This window comes from Abramis brama, assembly GCF_963993115.1.
Source record: "Abramis brama genome assembly, chromosome: 9".
Lineage (NCBI taxonomy): Eukaryota > Metazoa > Chordata > Actinopteri > Cypriniformes > Leuciscidae > Abramis > Abramis brama.
This window is the reverse complement of record NC_139971.1, coordinates 34262629-34277898: the sequence shown is the minus strand read 5'-3', so window position 1 is coordinate 34277898 and position 15270 is coordinate 34262629. Positions and strand designations below refer to the sequence as shown.

The 15270-nt window shown below is 38.2% G+C and overlaps 1 protein-coding gene across 2 annotated transcripts in view; it reads right to left on the bottom strand.

Moving 5' to 3' along the window:
- Window positions 1–15270, bottom strand: part of megf11 (multiple EGF-like-domains 11) — a 115921-nt gene that overhangs the window by 31303 nt on the left and 69348 nt on the right. For both annotated transcript variants that reach the window (XM_084123948.1, XM_084123949.1), the window contains 5 exons: window positions 8074–8320; window positions 6464–6584; window positions 4760–4896; window positions 3568–3780; window positions 1985–2159 (listed from right to left, as the gene is read on the bottom strand). In XM_084123948.1, coding sequence (XP_083980074.1) covers window positions 1985–2159; window positions 3568–3780; window positions 4760–4896; window positions 6464–6584; window positions 8074–8320 — 893 coding nt within the window. The remainder of the gene's footprint in view (window positions 1–1984; window positions 2160–3567; window positions 3781–4759; window positions 4897–6463; window positions 6585–8073; window positions 8321–15270) is intronic.

Genomic DNA, 15270 nt, shown 5'->3' with positions numbered 1-15270 from the left:
GGTTGGGGTCTGCAGGACTTTTTAAAAATGTTTTTGAAAGTCTCTTATGCTCACTAAGGCTGCATTTAAAGTAAAGCAGTAATATTGTGAAATAGTATTACAATTAAAAAATAAGCATAGTTCAAGGTAATTTTAAGTATAATTATGTAAAGTTCAAGTATATTTTAAGTATACTTTATGTAGTAAGTATATTAATATCAATGTACTCGTAGCATACTTGAAAGTGTACTATTTCAATACTTCTAGGGACTAAATTGGACCTTTTTTTTAGTATATAAAGGTATACTTTTAAGTATACTTTAAATGTAGCAATAGTAAACTGAGTACACAACTAGTTTACAAATACATTTTTCGTTTCTAGTGCACCTATATAACAAGTGAAGATTTTTTTAGTTTATGAAAGTTCAATTTGAAGTGTACTATCAGTAAACTACTAGTTTAGTAGTGTTATACTGCAAGTATACTTGTAAGTTTTCTTTAAGTGAACTTAACATTATACTTATAGTTTACTATTTATATATTATTTTTGCACTTTAAGTATACTATAATGTTTCTATTTAGGAATTAATTTTTATACGGTACTTGAAATATACATTGAACTGTACTAAATATAAATATTTTCAAACAATTTAATTTTATAAGACAGTATGTAAAAAACGTTTTACAAGTTTACTATAAAAAATACTATGACTGTATGACACATTCAGTAATGAAATGAGCCATCCATCTATTTTAACATCTCTGTAAAATAAATTCAGAGATAACTCACATGATCATGTCTGTCTATCTGTTTTTCTCATGCTCTTTCCTTGCATCTTATTGCTTTCATTTTAGCAACACCTTTGTTCATCAGAGAGCACTGAGCCGGGCAGATTTTGTGCCTTGTGCGACCAACTGGATAACAAAACATTTAGTTATTTATGTCATATAAAATCTTGTCTAGAAATCCCACTCTGTTTTGGAGTCCATGTATCTAACGCTTCTTTCTGAGTTTGACAAGGTCTTGTTAAGTGTAACACTGCTGATTAATAAGACACGAGCATTGTGAAAGTAGCATTACTGATCTTAGAGACTCTCACCTTGTTCCCAGCAGGAGGTGATGTGTTTGTGTGTGTGTGTGTGAGAGAGAGACCACTATAGAAATCATTTTCAAAGCAATAAACTGTATTCGCTGACACTTCTGCTTTAAGTATGAAGGCACAAAAACTTTTCAAAGAAAGATCAAGGAAAGTGCTGACTAGAAATGTTCTCTGAACGGTGCTTCCAATTTTCACTTAAAATCCACAATCATAAACCTTTATTATGTAATTATGAATTTTGCCACCTTCATATGTCATATGGCCCTATTTAGACTTGGTATATCACAAGTGGTGAGCCAAGACACATTGCTGTTTGCACCTGTGTCCCAAATGTGTATCCTGTGACCACTTGTGATCTGATTTTGACGAGAGGGTCACTGATTTTTGGGAATATAAACTGCACGTTACTGCATAGTTTTAAAAGCGCAATATAAAATAAAATTAAATGTTTAAACACAAATGTTTAATTTTAACTTAACAAATTGATGTTTTGTTCAGGATTCTCATTGGGTGGCTTAACTGAGATTAATTAATCATATATATACAAAAATATATCTGTTTTACAAAAAGAATCAGATCAGATGAGTATTTTCATTTGAAGCCATATGTAATCAACAATTAAAATCCTTTTATTTAGTGCAGTGGTTGATTGACAGGTTGGTAGGCGGTCTATAGCCATTGTCCAAGACATATTGGTGTTTACTTCACTAATGAGTGGTTTGAGTGATGTTAATGTCAGATGTATAGGAATGGAAATTGAAAAAATACAATCCTTTAATTCAAAACATTAGCAGCTGTAATCGTCAATGCTCAGCAGTCAATTTCATGTGACAATATTTCAGCATGGCAAGATTTACTAGTGTTTAATGAGTGTAGACAATGATAAATGATAAACATGGACTCACTGTGTAGCCTGGGGCACAGATACAGGCCCCAGTGAGACCGTGGCAGTCTGCTCCATTAGCACACTGGCAGGGTACACTACATCCTTCTCCATAGTAACCCGGGGGACAGGTCTCATTGCAGTATAGACCCGTCCATCCTGCTGTACACGAGCATTCACCTGTCAGGGGGTGGCAGCTGAAAAAGAGAAAGACAAATAGACATTTAGGTACAAATATGCCTAAAGACACGCTGTGTATATGGCATCTAAACAGAAACACTTTGGTTTCCAGAACAAGGGAGCCAAATCTGAAAACTAAAACCATTGAGTTCATCCATCCTTGTGTCTGGGAGCTCCACTCAGATAAATGGGATGTCCTTTCTCTCCTTCATGTAGTAATGAGCCCCAGTGTCTCAGGGCTTAATCTACCCATACCAGGCATTAACATTGCATTAGCCAGGAACGAGGCTAAGAAATAATGAATGAAGCACAGGTCGCGATTAAGAGCAAGTGCTATGCTACTGTTGAAAGGTGTTCAAATTTTTACTTGCAAGTCAAATGAAGTCAAATGGACTCAAATGGAGCTCTTTACTCACCCATGGCTCCAGAGGTTAACTCGAGAGGAGTTGGCTGGAAAAGTGATGAGTGTAGGACTGAAGGTTCGGTTTAACCGTAAGAGACTCAACAAAGATGCATTCTTTGTGTGAAATAACTTAGCTGAATTGTTATGTTAAGGGATAGTTCATGCAAAAATGAATATTCCGTCATCATTTACTCACCCTCAAGTTGTTACAAACCTGTATGAGCTTCTTTCTTCTGTTGAACACAAAAGAAGATATTTTAAAGAATGTTGGTAACCAGACAGTTGACGGTAGCCATTGACTTACATAGTAGGAAAAAAAATAGTATGGAAGTCAATGACTACCGTCAACTGTCTGGTTACCAACATTCTTTAAAATATCTTCTTTTGTGTTCAACTGAAGAAAGAAACTCATACAGATTGAGTAAATTAATTTTCATTTTTGGGTGAACTATCCCTTTGAGTGTTGTTAAGAGTGAGTTTGCTGTTTAACTGTGGAATTTTGCCACTGACAAATGATATTGAAACAAAACAAAAATTCTTTGCAAGAAAATCAAGGGCATTGTAGGGATGCACCAGCACTACACTAATTCATTTACTGCATAATTCAAGCCGAAAATTATTTTCAAATTATAGCCGATATTAAAATTCTTTACTATTTTGTCTAAATAATAATAAATAAAAAAACAAAGCACTAAAAACTTAAATTAATTTAAATACTAGAAATAAATTTAGGCATCACAACATCATAACATACAAAATTAAAATGGATATTTATTTTTAGATTTGCTGAAGATTACATTTAATAGTGTTATCAAATTATTCTATTTTAAAACATTAACTGGAAGTAAGCATTCGATTATGGTAAAGGTAATCTAAATGGAAAAATAGGTCATGCGAAATTAAACATCCCATATTGGCTTTACCAATTATGGTACAAATACGCATCCCTAGTCCATTGTTTCTTGTCAGTTCACCAGTTATCATTCTACTGCAGCCTGTTGACGTGAGGTAGCGTGTCTTACCTGAGTGTGTTAGTGGAGTTACAGGGACAGTATTTGTCACAGATGAGACCATATAGGCCTGGTGGACAGAACCTGTCCTGGCAGTGAGGCCCTTTGAATCCTGTATCACACAAACACGCTCCGTTGATGTGGTAACACTTGGCCCCATTCTGACAGTCACAGTGGAGGGCACACTGGGGTCCATAGGTGCCAACCGGACACTCTTCCTGGCACCTGGGAACATTTCCGACACTTTACAGAGGAAAGAAAAGCCCAATGTTTTGTACACATTTTTCGTTACTCAGAGCAGCTCTGGAAGAAAAAGGAGCCTGTCAGAATAACACAAGCAGAATTAGTAGACTACAAAGTTATTCTAATCTAAGGGTCAAGGGTCAATGCTCTGGGCATCTTCTTTGGTACCTCAGGTTCATCAGCCCCTTGGCTTTGCCTATGGGGCGACAGGAAACTAAAACTGCAGTCATTAATTACCGTGAATACAATTAGACCCGGGCTCATTCTCTTTGTTGAATAGCAAAGTGACTTAAGGAACAACGACTTCCACAAGATCTTCAATATACAATCCTGGCAGAACATCAATCTTGAGTGTCCAAAGAAGCCATTAGGAGACAGATAAATAGCTCAATTAAATTATAAAACGGACTAGGTATGTTTCATGTTGAAATTACACCAGCGTCGTTTGCATCAGAAGAGACGGGTTTGAGAAGGGCTTGGGGGAAGGGAGGAGGGGGTACTAACGCAATCTGAGATTATTCCTGCTGGGCTAATTCACCTGTCACAGACCAAATGAATGAGGGCAATTTTGTTAAATATTAGAGGATAAGAACTGTCTGTCCTAAAAGTGTTTTCATTCTGCAGACAATCACTTTAGTGCGCTAATAAACCCTAAGCTGCTGCAGAAGACACAGTGAAATGAAGGCACTGAGCTATTTCAATTGGATCCTAATAAAACTCCATTACTGGTAATTAATGGGCAGAAACTTAGACCAGTGCAGATCTTGGAGTGGGATCAGTGGACATAGGGAATACAAACACAGAGCAGTAAAAAAAAAACAACCAATTAATCAATTATTCAGACCCAAATTGTGCATGCTAGGAAACAAACTGCTTTTGTGGTAGTTTTTTTTTAAAGACAGAGGAATAATAACAGAAATAAGATCAGAACTTATTTTCACTAATTGGGTATCTGTTTTACCTGTGGCCACTGTATCCAGCCATACACTGGCACTGTCCTGTGATGTGGTCACACAGTCCTCTATTGCGGCACGAGCATTCCCTGCTGCAATTGATCCCATACTTGCCGAATGGGCATGGCTGGGCGCACACAGAGCCCTGTCGAGTAAGAGAGCAGAGAAAATTCACATTTGAGAATCAGATCAAGTCCATTCAGAATGACCACTGAAGATGGACTCATTTAAAGGAACGATTCACTTACAATAAAAAAAATAGCATTTACTCCCACTTCAAACCCACATGACTTTCTTTCTTTCAAAGAGAGAAATGCCTTAGTCATTATTATTCACTTATTACTCACAATCTTCCCCTTTCAAACCAAGAAAAATAATCATAATGATATCTATGTTGGCGTCCATACCAACACAAGATAATGTTCTGTTTATTATAAGCACACTGCAGTTGTCATTTGTGCCTTTAAATGAGCTCTTCGGGTGGATTCTGACTGGCTGTCAATGTTTTATTGTTCATCAGCTGAAAAAAAATAAAATAAAAAAAAATCTTAAAGTGATTCAAACAATATTATTCATATGTGTCATTAATGTTGTAGTTGTGTGACATTTGATATTCTAATAGGATTAGAACAATTATTAAAACTTTATAGTTTTAGTTTTTTTTTTTTTTGTCATTTTGGAGCTTGAAAGCACATTCACTTTTATTTTATGAAACGAGTAGCCAATACATTCTTTAAACTTAAAATAACAAACTTTCAAAATAACATTTCTTGAGTCATTGAGATTTGGAATACGCGAGGGAATAAATGATTTTGAGTGAACACACAGTATATAGAATCATCCATAAAGATAAACAATCATATATAAAATCATACAAAGAAAGAAATGTATAGAATTATAGAAAAACACAGTATGTGTGGCCCTATAAAAGAGGCCATATTCAATATATCTGTAGCCACTTATGTCAGTTAAAGCTGAAAGATTTGCATAATCACTTACACTTACCTCCTATCTGATCCAGTCTATGCTACTGTACCTTTAAGACCATTAAAGGTACAGACCGAGGTTCCTTACATCACTGAATAGGCGCTGATACTGTATGTATTCAGTATGCTACTGTACTCACAGTTCTGAGGTTAATGTCTGAATGGCCAATTTTTGCAGTTTAGTTTCAATAAACGTTTTGAATGAACTGCTTTGTGAATATTAGAGTATGTCTAGTACATACTGTAGCGCATTAAACTCTTTTCAGAAGAGAAAGAAAACTTGTGTTTTTGATGTGTCCTCTTTACGAATATACGATGATGCAAAAAGAGCAATAATAAGACTCAGCAGACTTCAGCCGCTCTGCGAGACTCAGATTAGTGTCATTTCTTCCCCTTTTAGGATTGTGCAAGTATCTACATTCAGATTCTCCTCCACCCCTTCTTCATTTACCTTTTATACTCTTTCACCTTCCCTCCATTCACTTAACCCTGCCTTTCTCCTAATTACTCCCTCTTCTCCTTTCTTACTTTCAAGTGTGACTCACTTCTTCGTCGTTTCAGTATCTTGCCCTTTTATTCTCCTTCACTCCCTGCCCCTCATTCCTTATCATCTGTCTCCTCATCTTTATTCCTCTCTGTTTCTTTTCTATCATTTATTCTCTCTGTCACTTTCTCTTTGTCCCTCACTTCTCCACCCTTTCGGTCCCTCTGAGTGCAGAATCTTACCGTCCATCCAGCAGGGCAGGAGCATTCTCCAGTGATGTGATGGCAGGTTCCTCCATTTTGACAGGGGCAGCGCTGCTCGCACTGTGGGCCGTGACTTCCAGAGGGACAGCGCTCTCCACAGCTGCCGAACCACAAGAGCAAAAACATGAAACTCAGGCAGCCATTGCAAAGGATTGCAACATAAAACACAAGAATGTTCAAAGACTTCAGAACAAATACTTAAAAAAAAAAAAAAACACATTTTTTTTAAAGTACCCTCACAAGTACTTCATAGCATTTCCACTATGCTAACAATGAATATAGACATATAATAAGTACATCAAATGTAGATCAGTATGGGAGACTGACTAGTTGTCACATGGGGTACCTAGAAGGTTTCGGGTTCAAAATCTCTTTCTTTTTTGGTTTCAAACACCTAGTTCAAATTGTATCCTCCAAACTGCAATATCTGTTAACATTTTTCCAATGAATTTTGGATAAATAGGTGAATTAACTACAGTAGCACACATTCTAGCAAAGGGTTTACTATTATTTTGACATATTTTATTGGGACATGTTCTCATTTTTTTGTTATAATTTTAAACATTTTATCAATTACAATTTCTGTTGCCCCAAAACAATTGATATTTAATGAATAAAAAAAAAAAAATGTTTAAAAAAAAAAAAAAAATGACACACTTTAGTTCAAAAGTTTGGGGTCGGTAAGATTTTATGTTTTTGAAAGAAGTCTCTTAATATGCTCAGGAAAGCAGAATTTATTTTATCAAAATGATATTAAAAACAGTAATATTGTGCAATATTATTACACTGTAAAATAATATAATAGTAATAATTAATGCTCTCTAAAATGTAATAATAGTTTTTTTATTATTATTATTTTAATATATTTTAACATTTAATTTATTTCTGTGATGGCAAAGCTGAATTTTAATCAGCCATTACTCCAGTCTTCAGTGACACATGATCCTTCAGAAATCATTCTAATATCATTATTTGCATATCATTTCTTATTATTATCAACGTTGAAAACAATTGTGCTACTTAATATTTTTATGGAAACTGAAAACATTGTTTTTAAGATTCTTTGATGAACAGAAAGAAAAAACAGCATTTCATTTTTTTGAAACATTATAAATCTTTACTGTCACTTTTGATCAATTGCTAAATAAAAATATACATTTCTTAAATAAAAAACTAAAATCTTATTAACTTTTGAACGTTAATGTATTTTGGAATCTTTTCATGAATTATATTTTTGTACGTTATCTTGTATATTTTTGCCTTATTTCAAATGTTTTGCACCATGACTGTTTTACTGTTTATTTAGCTGAAAAACTGACTATTTAATGGCAGGTTCCCATTGTGACAAAACAAAAGGTCATAAAAGGTTCATGTGTGTTTCCTTGGCAATGATGGAGGAAAGGTTGAATAGCTATTTTGCAGTCAAGAGGTATGGGCCTATACAGAAATTGACTTTCAAAAATAAACCTACCCTTTTCACTAGAGTTACAACTTGACCTTGTCTCCTCTATATAAAGAATATATTTCAGGAAAGACATATCGACCTTCATATCTCTATATTGACAACCTGTTTTTTATCTGGTACTCACATGGGGCCCATGTAGCCTGGTGCACATATGCATTCCCCTGTCTCGTGGTGGCAGGTGGCACCGTTGAGGCATTGACATTGCAGCTGGCAGCCCTTGCCATAGTAGCCAGGCTCACATTGATCCTCACAGCGCCAGCCTTGGTAGCCGTCTGTGCAGACACAGGCTCCTGTGATGGGGTTACACAGTGCCCCATTCTTGCACTGACAGCGATTGCTGCAGTGGGGCCCCCAGTGGCCACTTTCACAACCTGATACACAAAGAAGAAGAAAGGATGCTTTTTTACACCAGCCAACTAAATTGCCACCATCCTCCAGTTAGAGTTAAGGGTGGAAACTCTCGTTGATCAGTATGACTTAAATTCTGAGCAACAGGTTGTGAACCGGTGAACTGTAATCCTGGAATTGCCAATACACAAGATTTGTGAAGTCATATCATTTTATTACAGAACATATGCTGAAGTATACAGGTTTGTACAGTGTTTTTTCAATGCAAGTGAATCCCACTTTGAGTGGGGATTAGCTGAAGCATAGATTATTTACATCCCCTCATATATTCTCTTTAAATTATCAATGAGCTACTGCAAACGCTATCAATAAAATGGGTGAAATTGCAAAGAGCTAATCTTGCAAAAGCACCTAAAGTGACCCAGAGATGCTATAAAACACTGACTCAGTCATTCTGGCGTAAGGCATTAGCTAGCATAAATAGGGCCAAACCCACTATAGACAGATTTTGTACATTCTTGCATAAATGTTACTGCATGCATCTGGAGATATTTTATGTGATTCTGAGAGGTCTTGGGGTTTCCCTCACCTAAAAATCAGTGCTAACTTCTAACTAACATTCTGCATCATTTCGATACTGTACACTACTGTTCAAAAGTTTGAGGTCATTAAGATTTGTTTTTGAAAGAAATTACAAATTTTAATCAGCAAGGACTTAAAAATGACAGTAAAGGCATTTACAATGTTTCAAAAGATTTCTATTCTTTTAAACTCTATATTCATGCATCACAGTTTCCACAAAAGTATTAAGCAGCACAATAGTTTTCAACATTGATAACAAAAAGAAATGTTTCTTGAGCATCAAATCAATTATTAGAATTAGAGTGATTTCTGAAGGATCATGTGACACTGAAGACTGGAGGAATGAAGGCTGAAAATACACCCATTCATTCCATCACAGACATAAATTACATTTTAAAAGAAATTAAAATAGAACAGCTATTTGAAATTACAATAACATTTCACATTACTATTTTTTTTCTGTATTTTTAATCAAATAACTGCAGCCTTAGTGAGCATCAAAGACTTTTTTCAAAAACATAAGTTAAAAAACTCACTGATCCCAAACTTTTTGAGTGGTAGAGTACATGTATGTCATTTAGATGATGGTTTCATTCAATTGTTTCAAGCATACAGTCCTTTTAACCTCACAAACCAGTCCATATTTAACTACTAAGCTACCAGGCATTTATCTTTATCGAAAGCTGTTTTGAAAGTGGATAAAGCCCTAATGAAGACTGTGTGTTGTTGGACACCAGCATCCGTTGTCTATGCTAGACAAACATGAGGTGGATGATCAGCACTTAGAGAAGACAGCTTGGCACAGAGGGGGGTCATGGAACATCCTGCCACTGTGGCGAGTCTTTCTCAGGAGGTACGATGTAGGCCGCATTAAGTAGCTCACAGAGGGCAGGAGGCACGTTATTGATTTGAGTAAATCCGCCATGGATGAGTTCTCCTGTCGACTGAGCTCTCACACCACACAAATGACCAGGGCACATTAAAGCCAGGAAACCTGCAGGAGGTCAGCGAAGATGGATGAGCCGCTCATCGTCTGCTCCGCTCGCAGTCAATCAGCACTCATCAAGCTCCTCTCAGTTCTCCCACGCTGATGAGAGAAAAAGAGCAGAAAAACACAAGACATCCACTGTTTGCCTCTCTCACCGGCCCCCGGACCTCGTCAACTCCCCATCAGCCCCAAAGTGAGCGCTTCACTTTCAAAGAAGCCTCATACTGGGATGCAAACAGTTTCCCTCCCATTCAACACGGCAAATCCACTCCGCGTTGGCTCAGAGTCCGCCCGGCCTCATCATCAGCAGCCATTCTGAATCATTGCGGAGGAGGACAAATAAAGTGGAAATCTAGACAGAGCTTAATTTGCAGAAGTCTTTTTCTCTGGTGCTCAGAAGCAGCACAAAATGTTGCCATTGAAGACTCAAAGCCTCTTTTCCCCCCACAGCGAGACGCCTCAGCACATTTCCTCCTAAAGCCCATTATCTCGGCCCGTCTCTTCTGCGTTTAGTTTCAGATTTGCCGCAGACAGTCTCTCACTGCGGGCCTTCTGACAGCATTTAGCCATGATTAAAGAGTCAGAGATCATTTGGTGCCACGGGCAAGGCTGTAAAACACATAGTGTTATTCCTATTTCTCTGTGTTTAAAGTATCTGAAAGAAAGCTTCCATAAGTATGAGTCTAATCAGAGAAGAGATGAGTAAAGAGTGGATGAGGCCCCCTTTGGGGCAATGGATCTTGTGTGTGGGCAGAGATTCAATGTTATAAGTACACCAAACGGCCGACCTGTAACAGCCCCTATTAAAAGTGCTCAGGATTGCACAAACAGGCTAATCAAAGCTTGTGTTTGGGGAGACAACCCATGCTCTTCTTCGCAACAAACTTGCACTTAAAGGCATCAGGACTGAGTTGTGAGCGTGCGTTTGAGTACTGTACTTTGATAAGCAGAAAAATGTAATGGCCTGATCTGATCAGATGGTTGGGAAAGATCTCAGAGCAGTGCCATGCACAATCCTGTGAGAATCCGTAATGCTGCTACTTGAAGTTCTCCCATAAGCATGGCGAGCCTTACTATAAAACAAGTAAAATCTTTTCAGCTGCAGGCCTGATTCAAAAATTATTAAGGCTGACAAGAAAAATACTGTGTGTGTTTTGGTGCTACGTTCTGCCTAGAGCTGTGTGGATAGCTAAATAAACATGAACGTCACAAAAGGCTAATTAGGGAGACTTCCAGAGTCTAAACTGTTGTATTTTCTATGAAGACTAAATATCTCACTCCTGTGGAATCTGGAAGCCCTGCTTACGCTGTCTTTTTTTTATTAAGAATAAATTTCTTGTCTGAGGATAGCCTTGAGGCTAGCACACATATATTTTGTGCAACAGTGCATCGTATCTCTTCCTGTCTCTCATCAAACTGTCAAATAAAGGCAAAATTCTCCAAAAATATGACAATGAATTTTTTTTTTTAATTAATTGTTTTAACCCATGTCAGAATAACTATTTTTATGGAAAAAATCAGGATGTCTCTCCGCACACTGTCAAATAAAAGGCAAAATTACCCCCCAAAAATGTAACTTTAAAAATAAAAAAGTATGAATGAATGAATGAGGTATTTATATAGCACTTTTCATAAGTACTACTGTACACACAAAGCACTTTACAATCATGTTGGGGTCTCTCCTCAACCAGTGTGCAGCATTCTTGGATGATGCGACGGCAGCCGCAATACAACGACGCCAGTGCGCTCACCACACACCAGCTACAGGTGGAGAGTTTTTCCAGATATTAAGTATCTGTTTAGAAATTGTATTTTAGTTATTTTATTTACTATTTGGTCGTTTTCTGCCACGTAAAGACTATATTTTCATAGCCATAATCATGGTAATATCATGATATTTACCTCAGCACAAGCGAACGCAAAAAGAAAAATCCTGCATGATGACGCAGTGTAATCCAGCAACCTGTTGCATTTCCTGAAGGATCTTATATCTGTTACAAATGTTTGTTTCTATTCTACGTGCATTTCCCCCAAAAATGAGATATTAACGTTGTCATATAATTATTTAATATGTATTTGTTTTAAGTAATAAAATATTGTTAAATGCCTAAAGGGAAGTTGGCATAGTTGTCTTCTCGGATCCATTCGGTAAAAGCACATTTATTCTAAATTACCCAAGACCAGAAACCACTAATATCAGACCCGACCTGTGTCTGAGGCACTCGTCAAAGATTTGGACCCACTCTGTCTCGCTGCTTCGCTATCTTCACGAGAGATGGTAACGTAGCGTCTGCACCTCACGGTTAAGACCCCACGTCTGCTGAGGTAGAGTTATGACTACAATTGTAGGGAGCTGGCGGAGGAGTTACCACTAGCTCCGTGGCTCTCATGCCCAATCTGGAAGCCCACTCTGCGGTCTATTCCGGCTAGCCCTGAGTAGAAGAGATGAGTAGAAGAGTTGAAGGATTGTCTCATGTGATTGTGTGCAGCCACAGATCTAGTCCTCTGTGCCACTAAGCAAACGGCCCATGCCATTGGCCGCCCTTTGGCTGCTATGGTTGGCGACAAAGATGCATCTGTGGCTGAACTTATCGGGCATAGGGGAGAAGGATAAGAATTTTTTCTTTGATGCACCAGGGGACTTCGGAACTGGCGTTGAGACTATGGTGGAAAAGTTCAGACAGGCAAGAAGGCAGTCCACTGCCTTCAGGAAATGTACTCCTTATCGGGTCCAGGCTCCTTCTGGCCCCTCTGACCCTACGCCAGGAACTAGTTCCTGGAGGGAAGGTCAGAAGGAGAGTGTGGCTGCCAAGGAGTAGGGGACAGAGGCGCTGCACCAGTAGGAAGCCAAAACCTGACTCGAAGTATTTTTGTGATGGCCATGGTGAAATGAGGTGGCCTGCTCTCTTACTGGGGTAGAGTGCTGTAAGAATTGAGAAATTAGGAGATGCCGGACAGTCTGGTTGAAGAGCGACCAGACCCTGAGAGGACAAAGGACCTCTCTGGAAATTAACATTTGAACTCCTCCTTGTGCACTATTGAGACGACAGTCTCACCTCAGAGTCATCCCAATCTACATCTCTTTCCCTCATCCCCCTCTCCTTCTACCCCAATGCGAAGATCACCAAGGACTCGCCCAAGAATATATGGTTTAATGTGAATGATTAACACTGAATATTATACATATTTAGTATCATTTGAAATGTCTCATTGCGACTGGTACAAATGTCTAATTTCCAAATAAGTAAAACAAAAGGTAATAAGGTTTTTAAGAGTTTAGGGATAACTGACACACAAAGGAAGTTGGTCTCTTGACAAATGGTTTCCTACCCCCCTAAAAGGTGTAACTTCTGAATGCAAATTTCCATTGTTAAAAGATGTTTCCAAGTGAAAGAGGTCCTGACTATATAATGAAATGCAGCAGGGGATTCGGGGCCTTTCTGTACCTCAGATTAGCCCGTGAGGCTGAGAGTGAGACCTCTCAGCCTCATGTATATCTTAATGTTGGGTTTGCATCTTCTCTCTATTCCAGAGCATTTGATGATTTGTATCGATTATCTTTGAATTGATTATGAAATTGTCATGATACATTTACCTGACATAATAAATTGTTACATTTGATTATTCTAACCGACTTTGGCATTATTTTCATTAAAGAGTTAAAAGGAATAGTCAAACATTCGCTCACATTTAATAATGCACAGATATCATTAAAACCTTTTCATTTATGGAGTCAGATGAAATAATGAGAGACTACATATTCAAATGTATTGCATTTAATCAAAAAATACTTTGCCTCGAGAAAAGACAGTAACACGTTAAGACCTTCCGTGCTGGTCGGATGCCCTTATGCAAGGTAATGCCTGAGGGTGATTCTTCGATGGGAAAAACGTCTAGTCGCTGTGAAATTATGCGATTTGTTTTTATGTTCAAATGTTAACACACCCCCTGTGAGGCTGGGTGATTTATCAGATTGGTTTAAAAAAAAGAGGCTACTTGCTCCTCTCTGAATGGGTTGGATCAAGTATACTCTCTTTTTTTACAGTAAAGCTTGGAAGATGAGTGTTGAGTTGGACTAAGTTGCAGAAAGCGGTCCACTCTCTCATCTAAAAACCTCACTGAATTCATCATATTGGGGATTAAAGCAGGGCTATGCTTCCTTGTGAATGGGTTAGTGCCCATTCTCAGGCTAGTCAAAGGTCAGTGCGGGGCCTTTGACAGAGCAGAGGTGGACTGTATCGTGGTTAGCGATCCATTCTCTTATCTGTCGCCCTCTCCAGCTCATTAAGGCTGTATACATAAAAGCTGAGGATTTTTTCTCGCACACTTCCTTCGGTTTAGCACTTACTAGAAGCTGGTGTGAAGATATGTAGAGTTGCTGCATGCGACTCTATATCTCATTTGTTGCCTGGATCAGCTTATTATGTTGGACTTAGTACTGTGGATTTAGAAAACACTGCTCTAGGCTATTGGCTGTCCTATTAAAGTCCCCATAGCATCAGCATCTGATGCAGCGTTGGGTTCCCTCGAAACCTAGCTCCCTGAGAAGGGAACAAGGCTTAACCCTAAGACGCTCTTTATCCTTATCACATGCATGAGTCAAGTATGGCATTTACAACATTTTGTATATACCACTTTGTTCCTAGTTTTAAATCAATATATCAATCTTTTGCCAACCTGCCATTTACCATTATATCATCCAACAGATGGAACGTAGCCATCTAGATGTTTGTAACAGGGCCAAGGGTTTGTGAATCAGATAGTGTAATATGAAGCACTGTACAAGAGTGTGATTACACTGACTCTATAACAGCACACAATGCCTCTAGGGCCAATTACTACTTCCTTGCACCCAGTCCAGCCCATTCTACTCCTTTAATTAAAGCTCCAGCGGTGGAGGGGAAAACTCAGTCAACCCCTCTCACCCAAGTTTTAGCGTTTGTGGTTAATGACTGGAGGAAGTGCATCCAGACAATTAAACTTCCAGATAAATGAAGATCCCAAACCTTGGCAGCTGAACTCCTCTGTTTGGGTTCATCTCTGCTATGCCATGATGAATACAGAATGGGAGTTTGTCTCTACATGACAGAGTGTCTTAATTACTGTGAGTCAATGTCATAGCTCTGTGTGCTACGTGACTCAAGTCCGACTCCATGCCTGATGACAGTTAGAGTGAGACCTGTTTTGTGCCAGTTGAGTTTGTTCTTCAGAGCACAGGTTATACAGAAACCTTATTAAGCCAGAGAATGTTAAACAGTGTGCCACTTCAAAGAAGGCAAGAGTAAATTAAAGTATATTGGCAAGGTGCCATAAAAGATCCAGCGTTAAAATATACAGCAAATGGGTGATCCAAATGTGCACTGCTAAAAAGATTCTGTCCAATGAGAAATAAGTGAAGGTTCT